The 19,459-nt window shown below is 35.1% G+C and overlaps 1 protein-coding gene across 2 annotated transcripts in view; it reads right to left on the bottom strand.

Annotated features, from left to right (window-relative positions):
* Positions 1-7,780: 7,780 nt before the first annotated feature.
* Sps1 (inactive selenide, water dikinase) overlaps positions 7,781-19,459 on the bottom strand; it is a 55,854-nt gene continuing 44,175 nt past the window's right edge. For both annotated transcript variants that reach the window (XM_089107009.1, XM_089107008.1), the window contains exons 6-7: positions 10,959-11,149; positions 7,781-9,573 (exon numbers count right to left, since the gene is read on the bottom strand). In XM_089107009.1, the coding sequence (XP_088963135.1) occupies positions 9,176-9,573; positions 10,959-11,149 (589 nt within the window). In that variant the 3' untranslated portion in view covers positions 7,781-9,175. The remainder of the gene's footprint in view (positions 9,574-10,958; positions 11,150-19,459) is intronic.

The following is a 19,459-nucleotide window of genomic DNA, read 5'->3' as shown; positions in this document are numbered from 1 at the left end:
TTTGTTTGATGCACTCCTGGGCAGGCTGCCCATTGTGCACGTCTCCTCGATTTCATCAGAGCTTTAGGGGTGAAAGGTGTTCCATGTCAAAATTCAGCTGTCGTTCTGTCATGACCAAGGGTTAAATTATTTAAATAGCCATCTGGCTTTTGTCACTGTGATTAGAGAGGGGTTTTGAAGAGTCTCAAGACATAAACCATTAAATCAATGGCACGCTATATTCAACTCCGTCTAAGGATGTCTCATTTGAGCCTCCATATTTACAATTATAACACAACTGGCTGATATGGCATTTTACACTGATAAGCTTGGCTTGCAATATATACACATACTCATGCATACACAAACCACTAATTTACATGTACAATATTAAAATAATGTGCAATAATATTCATATATACAATTATTTATACATATTACAGCACTAAGTGTAGCTTAGTATCTATAATAAAACAGCCTAATACTTCCATAGATTTTTTCCTGGCCCAAGGTGGTGCCTGTGCATGACCCAGGATACTTCTGAGCATGAATGCACCAAAATACTTTAGGCAAGCTTTTTTCAGTGGCAATATTTCTTACTTTCTATTTCTTTGATTTGCATTGTTTTAAGATAATGCACTTCTATACTGCCAAGCTAAAATTTTTCCAATATTCTACATAGCCTAGGCCTACCTTAACTTTAACACTGGAAAACAAGAGCTTTACAGCATATTAGTTTGGATCTATCTCCCCTATGCTTTACAGCATATTACTCCCCTATCTCCCATATTTTCACCATCATCAGGACTGAACACTCTAGTTTAATACCAGATCATGAGAAGAAATTTCTTTTGCCAAGGCAGTCTTCAGGTAGCTTAGTTTGTATGGTTTTTTAATGTTATTACTGATCCTTTATTGCTTCTATGAATACTGTTAAATGATGGTTTTTCAAATCAAAGTTTTGGTCAATTCCTATTTACTTTTGTGATTTATGTTTTTGTGGAATAATTAAGTCTGAAGTCTACTAAAAAGAGTAGCACCCTTTTTGGTGCTTTTTTTGTGGTTAACCGCCCCCCCCCCCACCCCACTCAGAAGAAAATATTATAAAATCCCAAACATTACTTTAGAAATAAAACACTTACTTATATCAATCCTAAAAGCACTTGATTTTACTTTAATCTCCCCCCCCCTAATGATTTTCTGAAACAAGCTACACAAATCATAGTAGTACCATAAGATTCCTCATTATATATTGTTTTCTTCCACTGCTGTCCAGTTTTTAAAACTGTTCCAAGTAATATATGTATTAAAATTTTTATTCTGCCTCAGGCAAACTAATTTGTTTTGAAATAAAATCTGCAAAACTCTGTTACATCAAGATATGGTGATATATTACAAGATTGATTAAAAGATATATAGGCCTATATTATAAGAACCATATCTGAGACCATGGGGGGGGGGTACATTGTCAGCAGGGGCGGGAGGGTCATGCCATCCCCAACTGTTTTGTTATTCAGTAAAATTTTCACTGAAGGTGACAATTTTGGCAGAAATTTTGCAAAATTTGCTAAAATTTAGCAAAATTCTTGATTTCTGCAGAAAATTCAGCATAAATTGGGTAGCAATTTTGTAAAATTACAAAGATTACCCCCCCCCAATGAAATGAGCATCAGGATGCTCATGATTGTCAGAACAGCAACTATGATGTTTGGAAATAGCCTAAAATAAGGAATCTAATAATACTATTAATATTTTGTTAGCATGCTCCAGAAATTTCATGGAGAATATATAATCTGAGCTACATATTCCCACATTGGAAGGGGGAGGGTGAAGTAAGGTTAAGTGCTTCTAGGAATGATATGAGTAATTATTTTAGAATTTTTAAAAGTAGCTTTCAAAATTTTATAGTGTTTCCTTTAAAAGGAGCCAGCCCAAATAATAGAACCCAATTTTGTTCTCTATTCAGCAACTTCTAAGGATAATTGTTACTACCAAGAAAATCATGTCCCAGCCCTCCTCCTAGTTGGGCCAGAGATAGCACTAGACTATATACAAAATTTTGCTGATTCTTTTTAATTGTCATAGGGCTGGAAATTTTTTTTATAATTTAAGTAAAGTTGCTCAGAAAATTTAGGATCTCGGGAGAGGGGGGGGCTGACCCAATATGTCTGTGTGTGTGCTCTTTACATCCTAGATAGTCTGGTCTTTAGGAAGAGGCTGGAGTATAGATATAATAGTTCATAGTAAAATATCAAGAATATTTGCAAGATCCCTAAATGAATCTAATTTTTGTGTTTCAGGTGGAAGTCATGGCTGCCATCTCCAGGCCTTTCTGCTTTTTTTGCCGCATTGAATTCATTATCAATGTAGGTTCCATATATTTGTGCTCCATCATTAGCTTTGGTTTTGCATTTATAGACTGTTAGAATAGGTCTAAAGAATGGAAAAATATCAGTTTGATACGATAGTTGTGAAGTACGTAAAATTCCCGTTTAAAAAATACGCTCGTCTTCAAGTTTAAAATACCACGTCTTTTCAGGGGTTTAATTTGCTTCAAATTAATGTTTTCTTTTGAAATACATACCACCTTTTGTTAGAAATTCGTTTTTCTTTAGAATTAGCACAGCCAAACTAAACCAGTTTCTAACCCACCGAATGTGCGAGTGCCATTTTTCCATGGACCATTTCGCATGTGACGAAGTGCATATGACTCCAACTTATACACAATTAAGCGCAAAAAATAAGCTAGGGCTAACCAAATTTTGAACAGATCTCGTACGCGACCTATATCTTTTTTGTTTAATAAGGTACTTAACAGGTAAGGCTGCCGTGAACTCTTCAAAAACCTGTGAATACAGTCGTTGTTCGGTATATTAATCTTGTGCAGGAAAAACGAAAGAATGTACAAAGTTACTCTCACTGAAGGATCGCTCATAATCACAAGCATTTTTGATGCCTTTTGTTTTGCTTCTTGTTTTCCAGCTGAATCACCTTGTCCGTTGTTTGAGAAGAACAGAAGGAAAGGGTTCCAGGATTTGTTTAACAGATATTTTAAAAAAAAAGTCATCGCGTACTTAAAGTTTCCAGCTACAACTTGTTTTCGACCTGACAGAGTCCAAATATCCTTTTAGCTCAGCTTGTCTTTTTCGACCGTTTGCTACATCAACTATAAAAAAAAATGTTTGACAACTATTTATCTTCATAGGCATAACAGAGCAAGAGAATGGTTAGCCTAGTTCAGACAAATCTAGCAAATGCTCTTTTAACTACATATCACGACATTTTTCCTCTCCGGTATTAACACTTATTCCTTCAGGCCCTCTTGGAGGTAGCTAAACTCATATTGTACACATTATTTGTGCCATTGATAATAGTTTGAACATTCCTAGATGAGACAGTCATTGCGAAAGATGGATTTTGGTGTTAGGTTTTAAATCATCCCACTGTAACATACATTCACAGCATAATAATTAACAAATAAAAGTTTCAGCTATAGTCAAGTGCTAGGAGAAGCAAAGACTGATGCCTACTAAAACTCCTCGAAAAATATATAATTTGTTTAGACAAACCTAATAAAAATCTGTTGATACTAAACTGTAAGCATGTTACTTGTCAGATGTTCTCCCTATAATAGAACCATATTAACATAATTCACCTTTGTTGTTTTGAGACTATGGGTCCCATCCAAAACAAATTCTTAGGTATTTGTCTAACTGCTGTATAGTTTGCCGGATTTATCAGGTAACAAGCGAGACACTGCAAAGGTTGTGATGATTTACCATTTTGCAGTAAGGTGGCGCACTAACTTTTCTATTTCCATGAAGAATGGTTGCTTTTACATCTATATAGCCAGCCAAGATGGCTGTACTAAACTGTTTCTGAATTCTTTTATTCGGTTTATTCCTCTGCTTGATAATCTGGTCTTCTTCTTAAATGAAAGCGCCGGAAAGCTGACTGGGGCAAGGCACAGGCTACAGAGAAAAATACCGTCGAGCGTTTGCGTCCTTGAATAATTTGATATGAACTTAATTATTACATTAAAACGTTTTCTTTGATTATTTTGTAAGATAGTGAAGCATTTTCGAGAGAATAGAAGTCTATAGAGAATACCAGAAGCAAAAGCAAACTTATGCCCGTCTCGTGCCGCACAAACAGACTTAGTAACTCCTTTGTTCCTTTTTTTACAAGTGCTTTTAATAAAATGTAGAGGAGTGTTTTCATGTAAAAATGTTTTCATGTAAAAAAACAGCGCCTTTTAGTGCATTTTTTTTAATGTGTCTATGACAGCTGTTTTCATTAAAATGATTCTGATTCTATTAGTTATAAAATGGCACAGTGAAAATTAGCAACCCTGACGACGAAAAACTGGAGTAAAAAAAAAAACAAAAAAACTTCAATTGTGATTTAAACAGACAGGGACTTGAAAGAGATTTTGAACCTACACACAAATCCCAACACCCAAGACGACAGCAAACACGATCAATAAACCAAAGCGAAGAGTAGATGACAATGTAAAACTGGAATTATTAAATGCAAGGCATAATAGACTTGGCGCCCAAAAAGCACCCCAAATAAAACAATTTATTTCCAAATTCTTATTATAATTTGATAATCTAAATGAACTGTCTTTAATGAGACTTTACTGCAAGCAATTCCTTTGATAGATGCAGTATCTAATCGTATAATTGAAAATTTATTATGTAAATTAGGGATTGCCTGTATAAAGCAAGGCATCATTAGTATCATAAAATACTGAAGAGTATTTCATACCAAATATGTCATACCAAGTTACTCCTACTTTTTTTTAAACCATCTTTATCCTCCTTCTTACGCCACTTCTTAAGAAACCTATTCAAATTGACATATAAGATATTCGATGATTTTAAATGACAGAAAAATAGAATATAGGCGTTTTTTCATCAGACTTGGAAGATTCTCATGTTTTATTATTGATGAATTTCGTTATAACATGCTTCTAGGTCGGATTCACAAATACAAACAACTTATTGCAAATGCAGGCACGTCTCCAATATACATCATTGTTAAATTTTTATACTTTAGTATTGAACGCTCAATAGTAGAATCCAGTCTTAAATTATAATTAAAAATCATTTGCCCTATAGTGCTTGAGAAGTTGCAAGTAAAAACTTGGTTTTCCTTACATTTCAAATTACTAGGAAGAGTTGATTCACTTCCAACTGATTTAAAACTGGCAATTTAATATTTTCAATAAATCTATTAGTAAACTTTTACGGATAACAATAACCAATTATTAGTATTAACCATCTTACAAGACTTACTATAGCTTGATATAAATTTTGATTTAGCTAAAATGCATGTTGCGTTGTATATTAATATTAATTTAGAGTTTGAATTACAAGTTATATTACTTTTCAAACTCTAGAATACTATATCAAACAATTTCGCGATAAATTATTTAAGCATTTAATTACGTTTATTAATGTTAAATTGCTCTCTTTTGGACATGATTTTTTTACTATTGGATTGAATTCATTGTTTTGTCCTAGGTGATTGGATGGATGAACAAGGTCTAAACCTTGTTCAAGTGCGGATTTATCTCAGTTACTAAATTAGGAAGACAGTTTTTTTTTCTTTCTTAACCAAATAATTACTTGTAACATACTATTAGCCATACCGTTAGAATTCAATAGTCGAGATAAATCAATCAGAAATGCATTTAAATCAATACATTCTTCCTGTTGTTTTTCCTATTACCCCCGAAAAGCGTAGTATTATCCAAAACTAAATACACATTACTCATTGACCTCATCAGATGGCTGGGGGTATGCTTGTAGACCGCCTCGGTATATAAATGTTATTCGACATTAAAACAAGCCAATATTTCAAAAAAGTCCATAAGCAAATTAAGAAAATTTAGCCTTGGGCCTAAAAGTAGATAAATACGATCGAGATGATACTAATAGAAATTTTAACAATACAAATAGATCCTATACAAAATACATACAACTGTTTTATCAACTCAGTTTTCAACCCAAAAGGAAAAATACGAAATTTTGTGTTATCAAGGACTAGCACGGTAGATTAGGTACGTAACTGCCGTTGATGACCAGAAAACTGTGAATATGTACTATAAAGATATCCGTGTGCCAAACTTACAAAATCCTCCTCACTCACCCCTAAAAATCGCAAAGAAGTAATGAACAATTACTGTTTCGAGTTGTTATTTTGTACCAAAACATAGCAAATACTTCGTCTCTAACAAGGATAAACAAAAAAGGAGACAGCAAGCAATTTCGAGGAAGTTAAACAATCCACAGAATACGACACAGCTGAAAACAATAATTTTTGGACGGAACTTTTAAGACGGTCGTATCTCAGCCCTATCAACCGCTAGTTAGTTGCAGGGATAAAGATAAGCACAACAAGATAGAGATAGCTAAACGGGCCTTTCCTGTCAGCAATATAATTTTTTTTTATATCAGACTATTTCCAGTTTAATTATACCAGAATTTCAATTTTATCAGTAGATAGGGCATAAGAGCCCACTTCCATAGCATGTTGAATCTTAAGCTGAACCAACTGGCCACTTCCACTGTGGTAATTAAAAAACATTGAATCTTTTTTTTTTAATGCAACCAAAACTTACAGCCCAGCTCTAAATTCGGAGACTTTCCATCGATTGATTTTATCTGTTCCTTCCTGTATCCTGGCTGGTCAAATATTCCCCAAATTCATTAACCCTATTTGTTTCCTGGAAAGATAAAGAAAATCGGAGCCTGCTATGTCAAGGTTGTTTACACTACGTCTTTATGGCGTGTTGGCTGTTCAAATATGTTTCCTCATGTACTCTAGCTACTTTTTATAAGTGCCTAATTTTTCTCTAATTCATCAACCTTTTTTTTTCTTAGCGGAAAAAATTGCGGGAAATCAGGGATTGTTACGTGGAAAAATTTTACGCTAAGACCGTGTCGACTACCCTAATAAGTTTTGTTCTGTGTCCCACTTGATTCTGTAAGCAGCAGTTTTTGGTATTACCCAAAACCGCTAGCCTTTTTTTCATTGTCTGGAAAAATTGCGGAAAATCGAAGCTTGTTACGCACAACATTTTACACTATATTTTTGGGCCGTGCCGACTGGCCTAATATGTTTCGTTCTGTATCCCACTTGGTTATTAGTTTAAGCAGTAGTTGCTGGTTTTCCCCAAGCTCGCTAGGCCTTTTTTCTAATCAGGAAAAAATACAGAAAATCAGAGCTTGTCATGACAATATTGTCCAGGTTGGATTTAAGGCGACCAAAAAACCTTCCTTGCACAAAAGTCCCTAATAACTCTCAAAAACAACTAAAATGCATTTCCCCATTCTACCACCCTCTTGCACGTCACCTATTGAAGTATCAAATCTGCGTTATCACCTATCTTACCGTTACTGTTTAGAAACAGAGTACAGGTACCTTAGAAAGGTGGAAAACGGTGATAGTGTCAACAAAAATAAATCAGCAATGCCATTTAGCGTTTCCTGGCATTTTTTTTTTGCAGGCTCTGCAAACAATGTTCCTTTTTTGAGAAACTGAGATCAGACACTTATTACTACACTATTTTTCCAACTACACTAATTTTGAGCCATCATTACACTGAAAAAAGATAACATACACCTAACACGAAATGGCGTCGGAATTTTTTTTCTTTTTTTGTCAAAACTAGTACCACTTTCCACCCGTGTTAGCTAACAATACTCGTTAGTCTCAAAATATAACAGAACAAGAAAAATCAAAGAGCAGTCGACCCAGGCCGAACTTCCAGTAACCCTAAAGCAATTCAGAATATCATTTACATGTTTAATAAACTGTATTCAAAGATAAAGCACTGACAAAACAGATTCAAGCCCATAGGCATCATGGCCACTGTTCCATTCATATGAATTAGCCAGGACATCAGCACATTAGCTCTTCAATGAAGTTTGCCTAAGATGCTTCATATAGCTACATACATGTAAATTTGTAGAACGAACAGAGGCATCAAGTAAAGAAGCAGATATAAAAAAAACATTAAAAGTTGATAGTTTTAACTAAAATCTTCATCATAGCTACAAGGATTACTTTAGACTTCCATTTAAATTTGGGAAGCTCGTGGCAAATGTTGTTAAACTAGGTTCGGTTTTGCAATAAGAGAAGAAAATAAAAGCTTCAGGCCCTGAACTGTTTTGGCTGATACTAGGGTGTTTTGGGGTTAAAGTAATATACCAGCTACCGACACTTACAAGTATGGTTTCGACTTAAAATAAACTTGACTGACGCATTACGTATACATCATTGTATTTACTGGTTATAAATTTTTTAAGTGTATTCTAGAGTGTTTTGAAAATTTAAAATCACACAGACAATATTGCCATCTAAATTTTAATTGCCCCAAAGCCGACATGATTAGTATCGACCTACTGGCGCCCTCAACACAGCTGATAATTCAGTATTTCAATAGGAAAAGTTAACGTTCTGGTGGTATGCGGCATACCAATAAGCTATTGCTGGTGAGAAGGTACCATGGAGACAACAGGTATATTACCTTAGCTCCCAAAAAAACAATCCAATATTATGCAAAAAACATAAAAAAAATTGATAAATTTAAAACAGGCAGATGAATAGCAGCTTGAGTTCAAAATCTACGATTCTTTTGGGAAGAAGGCTGTCAAACACGTTTTCCATAATGATAAATGACATTGGTGTTGAATTACTACACTGAAAGTCAGACGAAAAGGTGGCTTAATTTTTTTTTCAAATATTGAGCGAGTTTTAAATGTTGCGATTTAATTTAAAATGCTCAGAAGCATAGTCAGAATGGATTGATTTCATTAACCATAACATGTTCAAAGCATTCAAAAACATCAAAATATATTTGTATCCTGAAACTATATTTTCAGTTTAGTCTTCGATGACTTGATAAAATATTTCCTTTTAAACACACTGCAACCAAAAGTACCAAAATCCAGTCATCTCTGGAAATCGGGAAATTCAGAAAAAAAGGAAAAAAAAGAAGCGTTGAACTATCAAACGATAATATCAAATAACTTCTGAGCAATATATAGTTACTAAATTTTTAGAGCCTGCGTGTCAATTTGGTATACTAATGAGTCACAAACTCAAATATATAATTGGATGAAGCATCAAAGACCTATCATAAAATCAATTCAAATAAATGCTTCACAACTTATTCAGTGATAGTCTACCATAGTTCTCCCTCCTTATCTTTTGCTGGTACTTCAATTATTCGAGGTTTATCGATGATTCTAGCTGTTCTGCTCCCTTTCTCCACAATACCAATAATCCAAGCCTGATATCCTTCCTGCTTCTCAATATCTTTGCAGTAGGCTGCAGCTTGTTCACGAGGAAGGGCGATCAGCAATCCACCAGAAGTTTCCGCACTCAAACCTTGCCCCAGTTGGAACATATTACCACAAGCTTTTGCAACGGCAGCCATTTTGGCAATTATTGGTAGATTATGAATAACAAATGCCACTTCATTTTTCTGGTTGGCAGCCAAGTTTTGGGCGTGACCAAGGAGCCCAAACCCAGTGACATCTGTAGCACCATGGGCATTATATTTGTGCATTAGTCGGGCAGCTGAAATAGAAAATATATTGTGATTTTTCGTTAATATTATGTTACTTACAGTCTAGAAAGTCACGAAATATTTTGTATATAATTATAATTCAGTTTCAAGTTTACTGAATAGAAAAGCACGAACTTAGAGATGTTTTTTTTTAAGGATGATCGCTTTTTAAGTAGGTATATTTTACCTTTTTTTCCAGGAACTTTGTCTCAACTTAAAAAAGGAATTAAGACAACATGTTTACATCTGAACCACATATTTGTCTGCTCATATTTGTGCATAGAGACCTCCCCCCTACGCAGAAATTATCGCCTTTCGACGTCTCACTGTATATTGTTTGAGAGCATTGTCGAATGATGTACACTCACGTCTGATAAAAATTTGCTTGTAATCCTATGGGAATTATATATTTCTTTTTAGAGAAAATATATTCCTCTTCAAGAAATAAAGCTTCCTAAGTAGGATTGAAGGGGCCCAAACCTCAATGTATCAACTCATTTTCCTTATATGGAAGGAGTTTTAAGTTGAGAGGACGATGTCTATAGACTCCTGAAAGGTAATTTACTTATTCCATTGATTCAAAAAATTTCATAAATCTCTTTTGCTCTGTTGAATATAAATCACACCCATACTTTCTACATGTATAAAGTCACATGGAAAAAAGGAAAAGAAAGTATTTTCTACCAATTGGTAAGATACCTCTGTCAACATGTGGATTAGCTTAAAAATGAATAAACCAACAATAGTAGTTTTTTTTACTGTTCCTCATTTAATTTATTAGTTCATATTTATGAAATAATAATAAAAAAAAATCACTAAAACAATTAAGCCTGGACACGAGATGATAAAATTTTGAACTTTGGCTTCAGGCTATGTATTTGTTTTTCATTTTTTGTTCGAAAGGGAAAAAGAGTGGCAAAACAAACGGATATTTGTCGAGACCACAGAACCCGAAGGAACAAATTTTAAAAGCCTTCTTTTTACCACCAGGGCCAAAGTTTACTTACACGCCAGGCTGAACATTCATCTGATTAAAAGGCTTTTTTCCCTGTTCTTTGCTTTTCCCGGCTTTGGTGAATATTTGCAATATATTCTATTTGAGCTCAACAATCTAGCCGCAGGGCCTTCAGTTTTATTTCATTTGTATTTCCATTGTTTTAAATTTGAGTGGTTTATATGTATATTATATTTTTATATACAAGGTTGAGAGACTGAAATTTGGCAAGGTCTCCATTATTATTATTTCTTTTTGTATATTTGGTTTTTTCTTTTTCTTTTTTTGGTAAATGGTATTTCCAAACTTAACTCTCTTAGTTCAAGGTTCAAATTGAGTGTGTGGTTCCTATATAAATAAGTCCTCACTGTTTAAAGGAAAAGTGTATAAATGAACAAATACCAATCCTATTAAGCCGAGCCATGGAGTCCATCGCCCTCAAATAAGCTTTTCGAACATCTTCTTCCGATACACAGAGCTTGATCCTGTTCCATCGTTCTGGAATGTCTAACCATTGATGAGCATTAACTGCTACTTGGGTTCCTAGAGGCTTTGTTAATACCAGGACGTCACCAACCATTGCATTATCAGGCCTAGAAAAGGAATTTAAGCATCGATGCTTAATTTTGCTTTTAAAATTTCGTTAATTCTGTGAACCATTTTGTTGAAAATCCTGTAATTTTGCTGAATATGACATTACTTTGACAAAGAATTATCAGCCAAAAATATGCTAAAATTAAGTTAATTCTGCAAGTTAATGTGATCCCTCCTAAAAAAAAGTAGTCTAAGTTTTGATAATTGACACGCTTTAATAGGGCACGTTTCGTGACTAGCTTCTAGGGCACGCTACGTGCGTAGCTGCTAAAGCACGGAACATATAGATGAGCTTAAAGATATACATAATATACTTACCGATGTCTTTATAATCATGCATCAGAACAAGATAATTTTTCTTCATCATGATTAGTCTTGGAAGAAAAACTGACAGTGCAGCTTGCAAAGAATAAATACGCAGTATCAATGCTTGCAGTATCTCTAAATTCCTAAGCTTCCCAAAAAACCCTCATATTCTCCAAAATTTGACAAAAATTAACCCTCATCAGAACATGAAAATTCAATATCAGTCGAAAGTTTTGACCAATAGATATTTTGAAGGAGATCTCGGAAAACCCTACTTTGTTTCGGGGAATCGAGGGATAGTCAAAAGTGTTTATTTTGTCTAAGTTTTAGGAAAATACTCTAGCTCAAACGTATAAACGTTCAAGACTTGGGGTAACTCAATACCAGTAAGCACAAGTAATCATAATAATAAAGAATATGAAGTGTTTACGGATTCAGTAATCGTTCATTCCTAAGTAGCAGGTTAACTAAAACTCAGTCAAATTCTTGAACGGACGGGAGCAGAGAGCCTCTTTCTTTTTCTTTTTTATAAACACTAATGAAAAACCATAGGAATTTAAGGGTTATGATAAAAGCATTTTAGCATTAGACAAAACTTGTTTATATTTCTGTACTTGAAAATGATGATGAAAAACAAAATGAAATATAAGCTGTAACAATAATAATAATAGTAAGAATAGTAAGATCAATAATACAAAGAACAATAATCGAAAGATTAATAGCAAGCCGAAAATGAGAGAAAGCGAAGCAAATTCTTGTAGCCAAACAACATATTATTCATGATCTAAAAGACTACTGAGAAATAAAAAGGATAAAAACAAATACATCAACAAACAAATTTAACTAGACAAATACCTAACAGAATAAGATTTCGGAGTTTCTTTTCGTCACCCCGTGGAGAGAAGATATATACATGCATCAGTTTTAAAAATAAAAAGAGAGAGATTTCAACCATGTAAAACGTCATCTTGAAGAATTAAATTTTTTGTCTTCAATACTAATTTCCTTCAAGATATTAATGCCTATGAACTTGGCAATACGAATTCCATACAAAACCAACTTTTTTCATACAAAATCAACGGCTTTTACAGTAATATTCAAAGTTATTACTCTTTATGGTTTACTTTTTTCCTATAGCATATCACTTTAAATGGTTACTTTAAAAGTGAGTAATAGTCAAATCAATATAAAAGGGTGCTTGATGGTTGCTTAGGCCAATCAATTGATGAGATCAGCTTCATTGTTACTCTATCTGAAGTTACTGAGTGCATTTCTAAGCTACAAAAGAAAACTTTTCGTGGTGTTAATGGCCTCTGTGCAAAGCATCTAAGATGTCGGTCCCCTTTGCTGATTGAGCATCTGACCTTACTCTTTCAGATTATATTCTGTTGTCGCATGGTACCTGTTTTTATCAGTACTGGAGTAATAACCCCGGTATCAAAAAGGAGAAAGCCCTCGGACCAATGTTCTTCTTTTAGACCAATTACGGTGTCACCGGTTTTGTGCAAAGTTTTTGAGTTACTAATTATTGACAAGATATCTGATAAGCATTATAGACCGGATAACCATTCCAGCTTCAAGAAAGGAGTAGGCCGCGACCATGCTCACCATTTGACAGCTAATTTACTTCTACATACTAATAAAAATAATGAGATCTTATATTTTGATAGCTTAGACGTGTCTAGAGCTTTCTACATGGGTGTACATCCACATATCTTATTGACTGCTTATAAGCGTGGAGTTAATATTCTATCATCAATACGTGATACGCATAAAAAGCTAAATACCAGAATAAAGGTCACCATCTCACCTGGTACGGTGGAACTTACTCCTTCAATTCCAGTAAAAAAGGGTATAAGACAGGCTTACTCCTTCAATTCCAGTAAAAAAGGGTATAAGACAGGGCACTGTTACTTCGTTGCCCCTGTAATTGTGCCACAACAGAACGTTCTAACTAGACCCCGGCGCCGCGCCAATGAGGGAAGACCGGCGGCAGTGAGGCCAAAACAGCGCGCCGCCGGCGCGATCAATGTTGACCGCAAACATTAATGTTTTCATCAGTCTTTCGCAAATCACAGCTTAAATTTACAACAGATTCGAGCCTATTCATGAGTTCAAAAATTCGCAAGTCGCTGGCTGGAAACTGGTCTTCTTCGTTATTCATTAAGAAAAGTAGAAATCTGGTAGAAACGAAATGGCTGTGGCGTTTCAGAACCCTTGCATAATACGAGTAGTTCAATTCAATTTATTTAAATAAAAACAAGATGAAACATAACACCAATAATAATATGGATCCTGGAAGCGAACTTGTTGAGGACCATAACAACAAAAAATTGAAAATGAACAAGAGAAAAAGAAGAAGAAAAAAACAGAAAAAAAGAGAAAACACGGGTAAATTAAATCAAATTGATTAAAAATTTAGAGATTTATAATATCAAAGTTTAATAACATTGTTATACAGCGTGCGAAAACTTGTGGATAGTTCGATACTGGAGGGTATCAATCGCTGGGCGGAGCTAGAGACACATTTGGGGACAATAAAGGAAAGGTTGGATGAACGGAGACATAGTCATTCAGAATTATTGCAATTAAAATAAGATAATAATTGGGAAGGAAGGTTTTTATGGTAAGCGGAGTATGAAAGGGATAAATTTAATTTTTTAATAATTTGTTCAAAAGGAATAATACCAAAATCGGAGAACAAGTCCTGAGTGGGATATAGTCGGGGCAGCCGAAAAACTGCTTTGATGGCATGGTATTCGGGCAGTTTTTAATTTATTGGTAGCTGAGGGATAAGTGTTTCCCCAAACAGATCCGCACTATGAGATATATGGCTAAATAAAAGAGTAATAAAGGGTGACAAGGATATCAGGGAGAAGAAAATTATTCACACGATTAATCATACTTACCTGTCGCAAAATTATGGCTCTGATGCAGGATACATGAGTTGCAAATGATAGGGAGGAGTCTATGTGGACACCATGAAAATTGGCAACTTCGACCTGTGGGAGGAGATTGGTGGAATATTTTAGGCCGAGTGCTTGCTGAGCTTCATTTTTTTTTTGTATGGGGTTCGAAATAATACAACCTGACTTTTCTTGCTGTTAATGGTCATGCAGTTAACGAGAGACCATTCCTGTACTCTATTCAGAAGAATTTGAGCAGAGGTGACGACGGATGGTAAATTAGGGCCGGTGATGAAAAAGTTGGTAGGCCTATCGTCAGCAAAAAGTACTGGGTGCACTGATGGACCCAGGCCTGTAACCAAATCATTAATATAAAGGAGAAAAAGTATTGGACCAAGAACATAGCCCTGCGGGACGCCCCTCCGGACAGGTAGGGGATACGAGGTCATGCCGCCCAGACTCTCACTCTGTACTCTACCAGAGAGATAGGAGTCGAACCATGAGAGAGGAATTCCACGAATCCCTATGTTCTTGAGTTTACTTAATAAAACACTGTGATCAACCATGTCAAAGGCCTTAGAAAAATCCAGAAATAAGCCAATTACAGTATTTTTAAGGTCAAGTTGGGAACGGATAAACTGTGTGGCTAAAGTATCTATTAGCTATGTATTCTTGGCATAAATAATCATCAAAATTAGTAGTTTTTTTTTTCATCGACCATTACTGCATACAAAACTTCAAATACCATATCACAAAATTCGTCAGTTATCTGTGTAAAAACTTTGAACTTAGAAGCTTAATTTTTTCATAATGCCCTTTGCCTATATCTGTTCTGTCACCTTTAAAACAGTTGAAATGGGCGACTTTGATATTGGTTGTTTTTTTTGCTCTTTTGGATTCCTAAAAAGCCTTCTTGTATTAATAACTGGTTTTGAATAAATGTTTAAAAAAGATGCATTTAAAGTTTTTTTGGCTTCTTTATAAAATATATGTCAAGTAGGCTAAGGCTGAACTGCTGCTTTTTTATAGCTTTTGGCTGCTCTTTTGGATATTATTCATTTTTTCTTTTGGGGATTCATTCCAATTTATAAAATCAAAAATACCTTTTAGCAGCCAAATTATAAACTGTATATAAAAGGAGTATATTCAACAAGCTGAAAAATAAATGGTGAAGACTTCACATGAGAACACTTCAATTACAAAAAAACAAAAAACACTTAATGGTTCATTCGGTATGAAGAAAAATGAAGTGCCAGCCATTTTTTAGGTAAAAAGTGAAAAGCTCATCCGTTTTAAATGTAATTAAATGAAATAATATTCAGACTGAAGTAGCTCCAGGAAGATTTTGAGATTTTCTTCCTAGTTCGTCACTTTTAATCCAAGCAAAATGTTAGGACACTTAGTATCAGTTATTGAGTTTAAGCTTTGATTTCCAAACGCTCAAAAAAAATTACCAAATTTAAGAAAGTCGCAACAATAAGTCACCTGTGGTCAAAATAGTCATAGACTCCTCTTTGATCCCCACCCAGGTTCAAAGCTTCTGCTATGGTGATATCCATGGAAATCTCCAAAGAGTTTCTTTTTAAAATAGGTTTCAAGCGTAGTTAGGGGTATTTAGCCTTTTTTGCTTTCCTTCAAAGCTTTGAAAAAAGTGCTATAATATTCCAAATGTTACATTTATTTTTATTTGTGCATATTTTTGGTTATCATTTGTGGGGTGATCAAATTTTTTAAACCACTGTAGATACGTAAGAACGTTGCAACATCTAGTACCCTGAGGTCATAAGACTGTCAAAGACTCCTCCTTGAACGAAAGCTTTTATTATGACCTGGCCTTTTAATGTAACTTGGGCACTGGACCAAGGGCCCCATTGTCACTCGAGCGCAACATTAGGTGTGATATCGATATCGCTCTCGTCACACCAATTCGTTTTAGTATGAATCTGCCTGGTACTTATGAATGAATGTTTTCAAAGTAAACCCGTTTCATCAATAAGAAAAAAAAACGGGTTGGAGAAATGCGTCCCTTTCCCTTCGAACGATACAACTACACAAGTTTTGTATTAAATATAACTCACGAAAATCTTGTTAATTTTTGTCAACTTTTTGGCATCCCTGCTTTCAATAAAAAAAAGATCATGGTACTATCACTTAAATATAATAACTCCCTATGCCCCCCTCTCTGAATACCAATCTTGATAGGATACCGTCTCTGCTTTAAAAAAAAAAAAAATTAATTAACTTATTGGAATTCCTGCTTTAAAAAAATCAAAGTTTTATCATTTAAATTTGTTAGCTCACTACCCCCCCCCCCTCTGGATACCACCTTGATAGGATACCGTCTCTGCTTTAAATAAAAAAAAATAACTTTTTGGCATCCCTGCTTTCAATAAAAAAATTAAGACATATTATCATTTACATGTAATATCCCCCTACCCCCCCCCCCTTCTGGATACCACCTTGATAGGATACCGTCTCAGCTTTACATTAGAAAAACAATTTACTTAATAATTAACTAGGTCACTATATGATTCAAACCAACACGCAAAATAACATCTTAGTGTTCCTTGAAAAAAATTGAGGGTATGAGTAAAGGGGTACAAAGACAACAACAAAAATGTCGAAATTATTCAGATATACCTCAAATTATTGAAAAACTGAGTCATAGATTCGCCGTGGCATTCAATAAGATCCAAAGAATCTAATTAAAAGGGAGCACACACAAAAACCAAATTAGACCAGTAGTCTATGAGATATCGCAAAATACCCAAGACAATGAATAAAGTCCCAATGGGGGGTCCTGGGTCTATCAAATATTTCAATGGTTTCCCAAGGAATTTGATATCATTTTCTTCTGTCTCCACTTTAAATGAAAAAAATAATTATCTTTTTGACATCCCTGCTTCCAATTAAAACAAAATGAGGTATTATCATGTAAAAATGATAGCCTCCTATCCCCCCCCCCCCTATAGGCAATATTTACTATTTATTTATGAATCCTGTTTGTGGGGTAACTTCCGTTTCAATCTTTAATTCTCTAACCTTGTACATAGCTTAGTCTATTGCTAAATTTTGTCTCAATAAAAGGTTGTTTTTTTTGGCGGGGGGGGGGGGGGGGTGGTAAAAATGTTTCAGAAAGAAGATTGTATTTTCTATCAGGCGTTCAAAAATTGAGTATTAAGCATTAAGAAAATCTTATCTAAAAACAGCAAAAGAAAAAAAAATTCTGAAAAATTACAATTCAGCTGTATAAACAATCTGTCGGCTGTCAATTTCAAAATCCAACTGAAGGCTGAAGCTGTATAGTAGTGAATGCGTTCTATATCAACTTGAAAATAAAATTCTTGACTACGAATGATGTAAGAAATAGTCATTGGGAAACTGCATTCGAAATGATTTAAACTCATTTAATAAAGACGATACTTTTTTTTGTCAACATTTGAAGAACTGTGTATATTGCAATATTTGCAATTGCATATTGCATCTGTCTGGTTTTTATGCAAAGTAACAAAGAGACGAAAATTAACGAATAAGAGAGTAGTGAAGAATTATGGTATGCAAAGTAATATTTGGCAGGGAAAGTCACCAGTGATAAATCGCTAGGAGTGGCACGGTGATTGCGTGATTTTCGGGGAATTAAATTTTTTTTCGGGGTGACGCAGATTTTCGTGGAAATACCTGAAAATTCTGGGATAGTGCAAGCCCTGCTTGACTTCTAATCAGGAAAATCAAAATACTAAACCACACGAGAAGAAAAAGCTCCGACTTTGCGGTTGACGCAATAAAGAATTGCCGCAAAATTAATTTAAAGTCGACCAAAAGCCGCCGCCTCTACCGGCGGCGTTGCGACACTTCGGTGGCGGTCGACCGAGCCTCTCATCGGCGGCGTTCGGTCGATCCTCCGGCGCGGCGTCGGGGTCTAGTTCTAACCATATGTATATTTAAAAGTATTAATATTTCGCTAGCTAACTATGCGGATGACATCTTTGATATTAGTAGAACAGCATTTGGAATTAAGAAAACTTTTCGAATTCTCGATAGGAAGTATAAACGTATTGGTCTTTAAATAATGAGAATAACACCGAGTTCCTGTTGTTCAATCACCGCTCAGATTGCCCAAAAAATGTTCAGTTGGGTGAACATGTTACTAAAGCCCAAGATACACTGACGTATCTTGGTGTACGGATTGGGTCAAATCTTCACGCCATGCGTCAATTTCTGAAAGATTTTTTTGCCAGAAAATCTAGGAATGTTTATGGTTTACTAGTTGCATTAAAGTTAAAATTTAACCGCCGTATCTTAGCTAGCGTTTATAATGCATTTGTTGTTCCGCATCTGCTCGCCCTTGCACCATTTTGGTCTCTCCTTACTGCTTCAGATATTAAGGATATACGGAAGTGTTTCTACAAGTCTGCGAATGTGGCTTTACTTGATAGTTTAGCCACCGATTTAGCCTGGTATTGTTTAAGCACTTTCGCGAAATGTCACTTTGTTTTAAGACAAATTTCATTTATCAAACCTTGCCGTGGCATACCACACTCCTTCCAGACACGAAACCAGAGTTTCGATTTAGCGCAAGAATCAACGAGGTCAGGGTTATCGGACCAACCATGCTTCTCAGTGCAGACGTACTCTTCGTATGGGTACACTAGCACGCTCGGCAGCACGTAGAACGTGAAGGATCTCAGCACAATATATATTCAGCAAGGTTTGCTTCTCTGCAAAGGTTAGGTAAAATTGCGTCAACAATTGTTTTATGCCTTTTTGTTACGTTTCTACCGAGTCAGGAAAAAAATCTCGGGGAGAGGGGGGGGGATGGGGTCAAAGACGGTGATTGCCCTGGTTATAGTCTTTCACAGACGGCATTCTCAACCACACAGAAAGTGCACAGGAAACGTTTTTTTTATATCTATATTCTGCCGCGGCTACTATAAGCTAATCATGCCTGCCATGATGCCTGTCTTCAAGTTTAGCGGTTACCTTTCCTCCTTTTTAGAGCTTCCAGAAAACAGTATAGGTAGCTTAAAAGACAGGAAATTGACACTACTTAAAAAAAAAAACACAGTCGTTAAGTTTGAAAAAAAAACTCCGAACGCT

This window comes from Artemia sp. Qi Xiang Cuo, chromosome 21 (assembly GCF_049724085.1).
Source record: "Artemia sp. Qi Xiang Cuo chromosome 21, ASM4972408v1, whole genome shotgun sequence".
In the NCBI taxonomy this organism is placed as follows: domain Eukaryota; kingdom Metazoa; phylum Arthropoda; class Branchiopoda; order Anostraca; family Artemiidae; genus Artemia; species Artemia sp. Qi Xiang Cuo.
Note: the sequence above shows the minus strand (reverse complement) of the source record. Positions and strands in the feature narration are given on the sequence as shown.